The following is a 14,177-nucleotide window of genomic DNA, read 5'->3' on the forward strand; positions in this document are numbered from 1 at the left end:
ATTGAGAGAGAGATAGAGTTAGAGAGAATGACTGAGAGAGATAGATAGAGAGACGGAGCTAGAGAGAATGATTGAGAGAGATAGAGATAGAGAGATAGAGTTAGAGAGAATGACTGAGAGAGATAGATAGATAGAGAGACGGAGTTAGAGAGAATGATTGAGAGAGATATAGAGAGAATGATTGAGAGAGATAGATAGAGAGACAGCTTTAGTGAGAGAAAGAGACATAGTGAGAGAGATAGAGAATGATTGGGAGAGAGAAAGAGGCAAGGGGGGTGGGCCCACAACCAAAAAAGGCAAAAAAAGAATTTTAATTAATCCGTTCAAGAACGGTACCAAAAATCTACTAAAAACCCGTTCTTCTGTGCCGTTGGAGCCGGGCGCGTTATCCGCCGTGTCTTCTGGGAAGCTCGAAGAGCGCAAGATCGACGCGCGTCGCAAGCGGAAGAACAGCACATTACAAGGCCGAGGAACAATCTCTGATGAATCTCGATGCTTCTTTTGATCGACTCTTCTAGCCTCGATCGAGCGGCGACTTGGAATTTTTGATCATGGCGACTTCTGAGTCCTGCAGCATGTTTCTTGGCCGCGGTTCGCTTTTCAGCGGATTCGGCGGCCGGGCCGGGTCTAAACACGGGGTTTCTTCGTTTGCTGTTGTTGACACTGCTCGCCGCGCGCGATTCGTGCTCAATTTATCGTGCAAGATGAGACAGAAGAATATCAGGTTCGATGGCTCCTTCTTCCTCTAGAGGACCTTTTTCTGTTTGTACTTGCTATCGGTTTTCTGTTGAAATTTGGGCATCTTTTTAGAAATTGAAGCATTGGGTTTTCATGCGTTCCTCTTCATTATGTTTGAGGATGCGGTTTCATAGTGATCAGGTTATTTTTTAGAAAAAAATTGGAAAAAATTATCACCTTTTAGAGAAAAAAATATTAAATTTACTGAAAAAATATGAAAAGGAAATCCCAGAAAGAAAGGTTAACTCTTGGCTTTTGAAAATATGTGTAAAATATGGTCAATCGCCATGTGAACTATTTTTAAAAAAATTAAACTTGGTCTGAGTACCTTCCTGCCCAAGATGCTATAAGTAAAGGAACTAGTTCCAAGTCGTGACAAGGAAAATCCTTTTGATTAATGGTTTAGTTTTTTAGTTTTCGAAATGTCTACTGAATACTCGTACTTTGTTTGGATTTGTTTGAAATGTGATATCTGCAGTTCAAAATCTAGAAGGCAGCCGGCAAAAAAAGGTCGCCGTAATCCTTCTTCGTTAAGGGATGAAACGAGAAATGCTGAGGGCAGCACGAAAGTCCAAAATTCTCCAGATGATCACAGCTCTAGCGCTCATTCAGAAAATTCTTATAGCCCTATCATTCCTGCAAGTGACGCCATCAATGTAGACTCTGAAGGGTTTGAACAAAGCTCCTCTCTGGGAAGAGAAATGGTGGTATGGTTAAGAGATAATTTGCGTCTGGGCTATTTTAGTTTCCTTTTTTCTTTCGATTCTTGTCATATAGACCATATTTTTTTACTAGGATTATGCTTCTTGTCATTTAGTCGAAAAATTTCTTGGAATGTTTGTGAACTGATATTTCATCCATATTGCAGCACTTTTGACTCACCCTTCGTGAACAATAAAACTTATAGATCTCATTATCGATGAGTAAATGGATTTTAATTTGAATTTTGGTCATTCTCGTGTGGCTAAAGTAACCATTCAAGTAGCAAAAAGATTTGTTTACGCTTTTTCATCTAACAACCGTTTCTTACTCTTTATACTTTACGAATCTAAATAACTATAAAACAAATGAAGCACATCTATGTTTAGCTTCTATGCAGATTCAACAAGCACCTAATGAAGAACAACTCCAAGGATTTGCTATTGGTGATTTGACTGGGATGATAAGAAACGCTGAGAAAAGTAAGAAAGGCCTGTTTTAAGGTTTTCCTATGTTTCATTATCTCTTGTTTAGAATTTTATGACACATTTATTTTATTCCAGACATCTTGCTTCTAAATAAAGCTCGCATCAGTGCGCTCGAAAACCTAGACAAGATTTTGGTGGAGAAGGACGACCTGCAGGCAGAGATTCGCAGATTAGAAACTGAATTAGCTAACACGGGCTTACAACCAGAATTTCCGGCAGACAAGAAAGATATCGTACATAACACAGAGACTGAAATATCTGCCCGGAAGAGTTCCTTGGAAATAGATTCGTACCAAAGGTCGTTGGATTCTGACTTTCCTTCTTTAGGTGAAGAAATCGGTCTTTTGAGAGAGGAGAACAGATCTTTGAAGGAAGAAATAGAGAAACTTAAAATAAAGCTCAAAGACGGAACACCAACAGATGTAGAGATCCGATTGGCCACAAATGTAGGATTCAGTGGTATGGGATCCGTCATATTTGATTCAAATGTGGGAAACAAGGGATCAGAACGCAAGGATATAGAAGAACAAATGGGAAATACGTTGGATACTGCTGCAAAGCAGGCAAACAATGCTACTATAATACTTCAAAAAAATGAAGAATTGCAGAAGAAATTTCAAAAACTGGAGTCGACTTTGATGGAAGAAAATGATTTTAGAACTTCTTTGGAGAGTGCCAGAAGAGAGAACGAGCTTCTACAACAAAAGGTAGAAAATCTGGAAGAACGCCTTCGAATATCTGATCAAGAAATAGATGATCAAGTTGAATTGTATCACGCATCAGTCAAGGAATTTGAAGATGCACTGGACATCCTAAAAGAAGAAGGTAGGAAACGTGCAACTCAAGTTGTACCAGATAATATGCCATTGAAATTCTGGAGTCAGTTGTTATTGACCATTGAAGGCTGGTTCCTTGAGAAGAAAATTACAATCGATGATGCAAAATTGCTTCGAGATATGGCTAGGAAGAAGGATGGCAAAATTCGTGATGCATACATTGCATGTAAAGAGAAAAATGACCAAGAAGCTGTGACTATCCTCCGCAGCTTGATCACTCCTCTAAAAAGGTCCCCACTTTTGAATTAATTTGGTTCACGTAAAACTAATTTTCTTAAAGAAAACTACATTTTCATTTAAATAATTATTATTTGCTTTCTATTCTTGAGTTTGGCCTGTTTTGTTTAATCTCAGTCCTGGACTTCACATTGTTCATATTGCTGCAGAGATGGCCCCAGTTGCAAAGGTACTTTGATTGTTCAATTGGTGTCTTTCTATTTGCACTTAATGTAGGCCAACTAAATTAGAATATACTCGAAAACTTCAAATCCAAATAGAATGGCATCTTGAATGATCCCTCCATCAAATGAGCCGTCAATATGATTGCGTAATCGATTGTGGCAGGTTTCCCACCAATTTTCAATGAACTTTCCTCAAATGCCTTTGTAGTGGCAAAACCTCACATGAGCATCGAGTTTTGCATTGATTTTGCTCCATGTTGGGGGAAATTCCCGTAAAATTTTCAGAATATCATTTAATTTATCGTTCTGACCTTAAACTTTCCCAGGACAATCATTTATTTCGCTTTCTTATCATAGGTCGGTGGTTTGGGTGATGTTGTTACTGGTTTAAGTAAGGCACTCCAAAAAAAAGGCCATCTCGTTGAGATAATTCTCCCCAAGTATGACTGCATGAATCATGATGTTATCAGTGATATGAAGGTATGGAAATATTGTGAAAGATGCCTCTTTGTCGATTTATCTTTTATCAATTTCATAAATATTTTTAATATATCAAATTCATGTTGAGTAATGCTTCACGACTTTTTCCTTTGATTTTTTGTGATGTATTTCGGCCAGTAACGACTATCTATCATCCAGGAACTAGATGTGACGGTGAATTCATACTTTGATGGTCAGCAATTCGAAAATAAAATTTGGATTGGGATTGTTGAAGGTCCATACCTTGATTTTAATTTCTTCCAAAATTTCCACCGATGTAAGCAAAATAATAATGAGTAACATTCTTCAACGCAGGCCTTCCAGTATATTTTATCGAACCATGTCACCCATGGAAATTCTTCTGGAGGGGGAAGTACTATGGGGAGCACGATGATTTTAAACGTTTCTCTTTCTTTAGCCGTGCTGCACTTGAGTTACTACTCCAATCTGGAAAGAAGCCTGATATCATCCATTGTCATGACTGGCAAACATCGTTTGTTGTATGTTCTTCCTCACCTCCTAATTTTGTCATCACTAGGTTTCGCAGACAATCACGAGTTCGCCATTTACAAGGGACATTGATGAGTTTTCATCATCATCGGCCATAATGGCAACGATGAAATCGTCATTGTCAACATCATCCTAGCTTTGGAAAATGACAAAGACGATGATGACTTGTCATCTGAAAGAGTAAAAAGGGAGAAAGTGGCGATGGAGAAAGTAGGGAGACTCGTTTTTCAATAAGAAAGTGGCAAGACTCACCATCGTCATTTGCTAACAACTTTCAAACAAAGGAAAAAGACGACAAACTCGTCATCGCCATCTTAATGAAGACAAGTGAGGATGATGATGATGAGTTATCCTCCTCTTGTCTGCAGTGATGGCAAACCTTGCTTGAAGCACGAAACATCATAAAAAACTGAAAATTTCAGTCTCTTCTAAACAATAAACTTTTCCTTTCTTTTCAGCCACCTCTATATTGGGATATTTATTCATCCTTGGGTCTCAACTCTGCTCGAATTTGTTTCACATGCCATAATTTTGAATACCAAGGTGCTTCGCCTGCTTCAGAGTTGGGATCTTGTGGCCTTGATGTTCATCAATTACTCAGGCCAGACAGAATGCAAGACAACTCTTCCCATGACAGGATCAACCCTGTGAAGGTGGGCACCATCATCCAATGTTTAATTATTTTCTCCTGAAGTTCCTAAATGATCCTTTTTTTTCAGGGTGCGATCGTTTATTCTAACATTGTTACTACAGTGTCGCCAACTTACGCACAAGAAGTTCGTACTGCTGAGGTGCATATATAAATAAATTATTTTTTATTTCTGTAGATTTAAGATTCTCTACCACGGCCTTTTCTGTTTATTTAACCTTGTGTTGCCTCTTTTCTGGCAACATCTATTTCCATCTCTTTCAACTACTCTCTGTATTGTGTCCTAATCTTATATTCGATCCATACATTGATGCTATTTTATATTGTATCATCCACTCATGTTGATCGAAGGATGAAGAGAAATAGAGAAAAACTGAGATTGCCGGGGTTTTTTATCGATGTTTGTTTACTCTGAGGTTTAAGTACTTTTCAGTCTCTATTTTGACTGGCTACAAGACTGTTATGGATGCCCTAGTTTTGTTCGACTTTAAGCTCATCTTCTGGTCCTCAAATTTGAACTGAAGTCTAGCTTCTCCATTGATATGTGCTCTTTTACAGGGTGGACGGGGACTTCATGAAACCCTGAACTTTCATTCAAAGAAGTTCTTTGGAATTTTAAATGGAATAGACACGGACGCATGGAATCCAGCCACTGATGTTTTTCTCGACCATCAATATAGTGCTGACGACCTGCATGGCAAGGCAGATAATAAGGCTGCTTTAAGACAGCTCCTTAATCTTTCTTCAGAGAACTCCACACAACCTCTGGTTAGGCGTTGCTCTATGTCTTATCTTAGAATGTGTCTTTTGGTTTCAGTTTTATTTGTTATCGAACATCAAATGGACCCATCATTTTTATGTATTAGTCCAAGTATTTCAGTCTGCACCAACTCTTTTCTTCCCTTTTTCTAATTTTCTTAGAGAAAACACTGGAGTTGGCTCCGCTGACTCTTCTGGTTTAAAATCCATATTATCGTGTAACTATAGACAGGTATATTTCATCTTCCACTTTTGGGGATTGATAGCCGAAGCGAGTGGAGAGAAGTAGGAAAATAAAGTACGGTCCCTTGTGTCACCGTGGAAGACAGGCCGGTAGAAGATTGTAATTTCCAGTTCAAATTCAAAAGTGGCGGGGTTCCCTCGCCTTCAATAGTAGGAAACCCATAATACAAATTACACATACCCTTATCTTCAAAAGGCTTTGTTGGCCCATTGCTATTGAGGATCTCCACTAGTTGGTTCTTCACTATCCCTTGATCATATATTACATGGTCTATGGTTGGAGATGCTAATAATTAGAGTTGACGGGAATCCAAAATAAGAGGGAATCTGAGAAAGAGATCCAGAGGAAATAACTTAGGCCAGAATGTCAGACTTGCAATGTTTTGTCCACTTAAGGGTTTATACCTCTGGCGTAATTGCTGAAGTGCTTGTCATGGTCTATCAGAAAAATAGCAAAAGGTCCTGATTCTGCGCAACCAAAAGATCTGTTTACCTGATGAACTGTGGTCCACGTCAGAAACGTCATAATTATTTCTATTCCATTCAAATGACCGTCATAGTTAAGGGACTGAGTTGTAAGGACCATATTCCATTCAAATACTACGATATCTTAAAGCTCTGAGGAAACGATATATTTTTTTCAATTTGTGTTAATTAGACATTCTCTGCTTTAATGAGATTGTTGCAAGTTGCACCGATTCAGTTTTACCTTCCTCAAGCTTCGATAGAATATCTACAGTGATGAATAAACGAAATGAAGCTCTTGACCGTTCATTCCTTTTTATTTCTTTGATGCTGCAAATTAAAACGTTCTTTGTTGGAAAACGGGATTGTGGCTCAATAAAGAGTCATTTTTTGTCTCGCGTCTCATGAGTCAATTTCTTGATTATCACTGCAACTTTGGGCCGTTTAGTGATTCCCTAGTGATTTGAAGTTTGAACAATTCTCCAGGTAGTAGATTTTTATAGAATAAACTGATGGCAGCATTCCTGCATGGCTCCATATAATTGATCTTTTATAGAAAAGTTCTTATAAAGGCCTGAAAGTCCCTGTCCTTCTACTCAAAATACTTCAATAAGCTGAAAGCTGAAATCAGGAGACGGAATGTTCTCACACAAACGAGAGGGAGGGATATGATAAGGAGTTCGAATAGGGATAAAAGAACTGGATGACGGGCCTTCCTGGGTGCAATGTGCACCTTGACCTCTGACTTTTGCTTGTAGACTCAGAGGGCCATGACACTCTCTTACTGCATTCTTTGCTGTACTTCATGGCGTAGTGTGAGAGAAGGCTTAATTTCTTCATTATGTTAAAAGGCCTGATTTCAGTGAATGGCATTCAGTTGTTCTCTTCGTTGCCCAAAATCCTCACTTTTCTTTAACTTTTCAATGTTTATTAATCTGATTAACTTTCTTTGAAAATGAGGAAAATAGGTTTGCTGCATTACAAGATTGGTTCCTCAGAAGGGGGTACATCTCATCAGACATGCAATCTATCGGACTCTGGAACTAGGAGGCCAATTTATTCTTCTAGGATCAAGTCCAGTTCCTCACATTCAGGTGATGATATTTTCCCTGTCCCTGTAGTCGTGTTTAATATTCTGATTCTTTTTTTATTATTTTAGACTTATTTAAGACTAGAATAAGTAGTTTCATTTTTGTAGTCCTAGTTATATTCAGGCTAACCTCCTGGCAATTCTGCGATTTAGTGGTTAATGTTCTTCTGAGTTATGATTTCATCATCATCGAATTTAATGTAACTGATAATGGCGTACCTTTTGCATGATGGGTTAGCGAGGAAATGGGAACAGTGGCTTAAGCCATTAGGTGTAGGCTTCAGAGGTGGAATATTCTAGTTCTTCCTTTGTGACCCGAAACTGATCGATCTAGCCATGGGCATGTTGAAGAGAGCTCTAACAGGCCTTGGAGGACAGAACACAACTATAATATTTAGAGAAAAGCTTTCATTGAACACCTTAACACTGTTAAAATATATACTTTGAGGATTTTGATAGATTATATTGAGGATATCAATTTTTTTTATGCGTATTGATTCATTTTCTTAGTTGGAAAAAAGAAGACTTCAACCTCTGAAGTTGAATACATGTTTTCAACCTTTTTATTTTTGGCTGGTACGTAAAAAACGTTGAATGGCCTTGTCAACCAAATTGCTCATAATCTTTTTTTAAAAACCTCTATAATATTAATTGTATGAAGAAATTTGAATTGCCAAGTTTTATGTAATTAACCGTGTAATATAATTTTTGTGAAAACAGAGGGAATTTGAAGAAATTTCAAATCATTTCCGGGATCATTTACATGCCAGGTTAATATTGACCTTCGATGATGCACTGTCACATGCCATATTTGCTGCATCCGACATGTTTGTCATTCCATCCATTTTTGAGCCCTGCGGCCTTACTCAGGTATGTCTCTCGAATTTCGTACTCTTTATGTCTCGTGCAAAATCCTTATTTATTTGGAAAATCATAACGTTGAGGTTCCTTTCCAAGAAGATGGACAAGGGTCAGAAAGCATATATAATTTTTTTTTATAGAGATGGGATCAAGGTACTTGTTCAATGGCAAGAAAATCAAAATTCTGATTTTTTTGTTCTGGAAACTAAATTACTTCCTAAAAACGGGAGAATGGAAACGTTTTATTTTTAAACCGATAGTGCCAAAATATTAGTTTAATGCCGAGGAAAACAACTTTTTAGATAAGTTAGATTGTTTTCTTAAAAATTTGGAAGATTTTTGGTGGAGTTGAGGGACTTTTCTGTACTTAGTCTTTTGGATCCTTACTGGTGTAGAGTAAGATTTGGTTTTCCTTGCTGTCAGCTGATTCCCTGGGCGGCAGGCTCATCCCACTGTCCCACTGTGCTGCTCTACTATCCTCTTTCCTTCCTCTCCCTTTCTTGCTTCCACGTTGTTTGTCCATCCTTGTGGAGTTCTACAATTTTAACTTTGCTTCCCATTTGAGCATTCATATGGAAATCAACCTCGTGAGATCATTATCGTGTTAATCAATGAAGTTCTTCCTCTATGCGATCATCCTATGAGGTTAATCCCATTATGTTCTTACTGCTCGAAAGGAAGCATTGGATTGTGTTATCGTGTTCTGTTTTTTGAGATGGATATTTACTTAGACAGAGGATTATGATGATATCTTTAATTGTCTTGCCCAATTCCCAGGGAAGCAATCTAGTTACGAAATTTATGGAAAGTTCAATTTTCTTAAAACATTGAAGTTTTTTCATTTGCTTTTACTTTGAGAAATCATATTAGGTTCCACAGTGTAAGAGAAAAGCCTTTCAAATTGATGAAATACATCATATGCCACTCATGCAGTATTCGTCGTCGTGCAGTAAACCACAGCCCAAAAACTACCACACGGTTTTTCTCTTTCCCATTTATTGAGATGGATTTCGATTTGGTTGGCCTAGGAATGTGGGAAAAATCCTGTTACATTATTAATAGAAGATTTAGTTATCCAAAAATTTGGAAGATTTTCTTGTTGTTTTTAATAACACGGAATCTATAACATAACATTGCTACCTTCCGAATCGGTGAGTTTCTTCCTCTGTGTGGCTATCATTTGATCTTTACCCCAGGAAGTTGATTACTGATAGAATACAGCTACATGACTTTGTCCATGTTCTACACTTAAGATGGATTATATTTCAACAGATGATAGCAATGAGGTATGGTTCGGTGCCAATTGCAAGGCGTACTGGAGGCCTAAATGACAGGTGACTCAACCTTCTATGGTTCATCTCCCATATAATTCTCATCCGTAGATACATATTCAGAGTTTATGACATTGTCTTCATCACCCAGCGTCTTCGATGTGGATGATAAGGCGATCCCGGATGATATGAAAAATGGTTTCACATTCCTCGTACCTGATGAAAAGGTGAGAAAGCTTTTTTTTTTCTCTTATTTTTGGATTTACTCGCCGTTTTAGTTCGCATAATTTTCCGGAAAATTCTTTGTTCATCAGGGCTTGAGTGGGGCAATGGAACGATCTTTCAACCTTTATTTGGAAAATCCAGAGGTCTGGAGAGAACTAGTCCAGAAGAACATGAGAACAGACTTCAGCTGGGATGCTTCCTCTTCTCAGTATGAGGAATTATACGAGAAGGCAGTCATGAGAGCTCAGAGCAATTCGTAAGAGATTATGGTTATTGAAATTCTCGTCTCATAAAATGAAAGAGGTGAAGTTTTATTTTATTTTCAATATGCATTTTAAGGCCGTTTGGGACCTATCACCTATTCTTTACATTCCAATTCTTATCCCACTTCCTTGCTCTTCATGTTTGGGTTGAGATGGGCATGTTATCACGTTGTAAGAAATGTTTATCCTCTATTTAGTTTCTATGAGCAATTCATTACAATTCTATGTTTCATGTCAAGCAATATGCATTTCAAGCAAGATTTATCTTTGCTCGAGCTAGTCTGTTTTTATATCTCCCAGTCTTATCTTTTCATTCATATCTCAGACTAGGCCGCATATTGTTTTTAACTCGATTGTTTTTCCTCCATTAAAAGTAATATACTTTTAAGAGTTATGGGATGGTCCATTTCTTTTCAAATAAGAAAATAAATTGTGACTTGCAGAGAAAACTAGTCTAAATAAATCAAAACCCGATGAATCTAAAATATTTTAAATAAAATCCTAGATCCACATACCTTCCTTCCAGAGTAATTCCTTCCACATACCTTCCAGAGTTAGGATATCTTGATTTCAATCCTAGATCCACATACCTTCCTTCCAGAATATAAAATAAATATTTTTGAAAGGCAAATTATGGGTTAATTGCACAATTTATTGTCTTTATTTAACTATAGTTCATAAAACAAGCTTAAACGAGCTTAATGAATAAACTTATTTATTTAACCTCTTTTTATGATCCAGACCATATTTTTGCTCTGATCAAGGATGCAACTTGACGTTCTCTTTTTCACCCATTTTAATCTACAACTGAGTATTCAATTCACCTAAATCTTGTCTTTCAAGCAAAATTCTGAGACAATTCAAGAAAAATCCACTTGACACTTAAAAATCAAATGGGTTAGTCTCATAAGTTAATAAAATACATTAAATTGAACTTAAGATTAGAAAAATAAATTATAATTTTTCTTTTTATCTTTAAATGGTCAATAATGAAAACGCACATAAAAATGACCTCATCTTTTACAACTATATCTTATATTACTACAGAAAATATACATGTATTCTATTTATAATTTTCTATATAGTATTAAATTCCTAACTATTATTATTAACTTAATCATTGAGGGACTTGCCATCCTTGAGGATGACAGAAAATATTTAAGACGTTTGATCATTGAGGGAAGAATAAGGATGAGATAAAATATTTGAAATATCAAATATTATTTCATCAATGAGTAATGTCTAAAATATTTCTATTTTAATAAAATATTTTCAAAGCTTAAATCTAGTCGAGATTTCAAATGCTAGATCTGTTAGTTAAAGATCATTTCATCAACAAGTAATTAACTTTATTTTCTGAAAAATAGAGAATTATTTATGTTCTGCAAGCAAATCACACATTCAAAATCTGATTGAGATTCATTAAAATTAACATATTCATTGTGATGTGCACGTGTTATGAAAAGAGAATTATTATGATGAATTAATTTCATGATTACTTATGTTTATACATGTTCCCAAAAACAAGATATTAACAAATTATTTGAGAAGGGCATAAAAATAACCTGATGAAATAACCCCATTTACTCTTGTTTATATGACAAAAAGGGTGTGTCCTAGAACCATTGGTGTGGACACACTAAGGATAGATAGTGGGTTTTATTTAAAGATATATTTTATTTTGAATCCCTTGAATGCATTACACTTGTCTACCAATTTTATTCATATTAAAGTTTAGTGGTCCCTCGCCGAGACATGCCAAAAACATGTCTTAATAAATGGTTTTGACTATGAACTATGTGAGATCAATCACAGGATTCCAAAGAATCTTAGCTTGGATCAACTAGTCTATGAAGGTGATTTTGTGGTAGAGGTGCTATAATACACCCTTGTTATAAGATGAGATTGGCTCAAGGAAAAAGATGTAGTGTAATCCGTCTCCAGGTAGAGTGGTTGGAGAAATAATTATAGATCGAATAAAATGCATCTATTATAACTAAAATGACATATTAGGAATTGATAGTTGTCCATATGCTAAGTGATTTTATGAGTGTCTTGGGGATGAGGGATTATATATTCACACTGACTGATGATAGGATTCTTCGAATAAATAGTTTTATAATTATAAAGGGTCACAGTGATAAGGTTTATTGGATGTCAGAGGATATATCAGAAGTGAAGGAGTTTTAATGAAAATTTTTCATTTTGTAAAAAATGGAGGAAGAAATATTCCTGTGGTAGTATTTACTTGGGTACCCTCCTCCATCTCTCTTTGGGTGCCCTCCTCTTCTAGTGCAACCAAAACGGAGAGAAGAATCATCACACACAAATGGGGACTTTATCGAGTAAAAATGAGGAAGTTTAACAATCTGAGGACTATGCAGATACATCTAGAAGCCAGTCACTTATTCTGCTCATGATGACTTATTTGAGAAACCAAAAGGGTAGCATCTTCAATTGTGTGTACGAAGGTTTGATCATGATTTTTAGTTTTGTTGTAAAGGTCTGTAACCATCCTGTTGTTTCTTCCATTGTGTTAATAATCTGTATTATTGATCACGACCATGAAACCCAACATAAACTTCTACAATTTTCTATACCATTATTTATATGAAATTCCTAAGTGATAAAAAATACATAATGTTTTATTTCTTTCCAATAATGAATTAAAATTTACAATTTCACAAATATTGAGTTTGAATGAGTTGCATGTCATGACAAATCCCCACCCAGACATCTTGAATTTTAATTATTTATTTGTGTCTAATAGTTTTTTGAGATTTATTATCAAAATAGTAAATCTAAGTTTTTAGCATAGCGATCAAAGAGTATGTATTTTTTTATATAATTTTGTCTTTATGTTATTAAATGTATATGCTTATAACTGTAGGTATAAAATAAATTTGTAAAGAAGGTATAGAGAAATGAGTTGACATATTACTTTTGTTTTAAGTTTGTGAAGGTCCTACGTTATATATTGGGTACAATTTTTTCTCAGATTAAAATCACAAATTTACAGTCAAAATCCAGCCAAATTAACACTCTAACCCACTTATAGCCTTAATTTTACCCATTGGGCTCACACTCAACCTTTGGTATTTCATAAAGTTAAACCACTGGGTTTATGGAATATATATCACATAATCTATGCCGTTTGTTAGTTACACATGCATTATAATTTATATTTAATCACATCATTCTTTTCAGCAGTAGTGTCGTTCCCTCAAAAAGTTCAATCTCCAAAGTTAAGTATCAAAATATCTTCTCCACCAGAGCAATCCAAATGTTATTTATCTTCTAAATATTTAATATATTCTCTTAAATGTAAATTCCCAGTCAATGTGACTCTATAAATATAAAATGATGTACTTTATCTGTATAAGCCATTTTGAGTTCTTCACTTCACCTGAAGTCCAATTCCTAAAGAGCAGCCCTCCAATTTATTTTTCAGACTTTGAATTTTTAAGATAATTTTTAGGTAAAAAACTAATTTCAAAATCCATATTTAATATGCTCCAATTTTCCGTAAATATATATTTTTTATTTTAAAATTTATTTAAAAGGTTAATTTTCATTTGTATCGATAAGTTATAAATTAATATTTCTAAAAAGATAATTTGAGCATATATAGATTTCAAATGACATTTAAAGATAGAATTTCTTGACTTATCTTACTGATGAATTCAATTATATCATTCTCAACCAATTTGCAATCTTTTTTCTGAGAAGTCTTTACTACATCTTTACATAGAAAATATAATTTAGTGCCAAAAATAGAAAAAAAATTAATTTAGATAATTGGGTAGAGAATAAATTTCATTCAATAATTTATTGAGAATTTTAAGTATGTCACCAGATTTAGTTTGATGTCGGCTAACAAATGAAATACAAACAGCAGGTTCCTTATGATTTATTTTTAAACAGCTAAAACATAAATATATATATATATATATTCATATTTTTGTGCTTCATGGAAATTTAATAATTAAGTTTCAAGATAAAACTAGAAGTAGCCATCCAGATTTTGTTTTGTATATTTAACTGAAATATCAGAACAAAATCAACATAATGTGTTTTCTGTCATAATTGAGATGCCAAATCAGGTAGATTTTGGTTTGGCTTTTTAGGGATAGAATTTGAAATAATAAATATGGGATAAATAGAAACAGTTGTATTTCCGCAGAAGTGAAATAACAGGA

At 35.3% G+C, this 14,177-nt stretch overlaps 1 protein-coding gene across 2 annotated transcripts; it reads left to right on the plus strand.

Moving 5' to 3' along the window:
- Positions 1 to 358: 358 nt before the first annotated feature.
- SS4 (starch synthase 4) lies at positions 359 to 10,201 on the plus strand. 2 transcript variants are annotated; one of them, XM_078582837.1, is made up of 16 exons: positions 359 to 724; positions 1,217 to 1,445; positions 1,838 to 1,919; positions 2,001 to 2,991; positions 3,116 to 3,167; positions 3,520 to 3,642; positions 3,802 to 3,877; positions 3,958 to 4,142; positions 4,611 to 4,805; positions 4,872 to 4,943; positions 5,360 to 5,569; positions 7,237 to 7,362; positions 8,079 to 8,228; positions 9,492 to 9,553; positions 9,642 to 9,717; positions 9,805 to 10,201. In XM_078582837.1, exons 1-16 carry the CDS (start codon positions 552 to 554, stop codon positions 9,973 to 9,975), a joined length of 2,973 nt encoding a protein of 990 aa, XP_078438963.1. In that variant the 5' UTR covers positions 359 to 551; the 3' UTR covers positions 9,976 to 10,201. The 2 variants fall into 2 exon arrangements, with proteins under 2 accessions (XP_078438963.1, XP_078438964.1); XM_078582838.1 differs by lacking the exon at positions 359 to 724 and having other exon boundaries at positions 1,305 to 1,445; positions 1,827 to 1,919.
- The last annotated feature ends 3,976 nt before the right edge of the window (positions 10,202 to 14,177 follow it).

The sequence above is a fragment of the Wolffia australiana genome, chromosome 11 (genome assembly GCF_029677425.1).
Source record: "Wolffia australiana isolate 7733 chromosome 11, ASM2967742v1".
NCBI lineage: Eukaryota > Viridiplantae > Streptophyta > Magnoliopsida > Alismatales > Araceae > Wolffia > Wolffia australiana.

What these genes read in the sequence shown, in the direction of transcription:
- SS4 (XM_078582837.1), top strand. Translation starts at nt 552, where the DNA reads ATGGCGACTTCTGAGTCCTGCAGCATGTTTCTTGGCCGCGGTTCGCTT. An exon ending in ATGAGACAGAAGAATATCAG is followed by an intron (nt 725 to 1,216) that starts GTTCGATGGCTC and finishes TGATATCTGCAG; the next exon opens with TTCAAAATCTAGAAGGCAGC. An exon ending in ACTGGAGGCCTAAATGACAG is followed by an intron (nt 9,554 to 9,641) that starts GTGACTCAACCT and finishes TTCATCACCCAG; the next exon opens with CGTCTTCGATGTGGATGATA.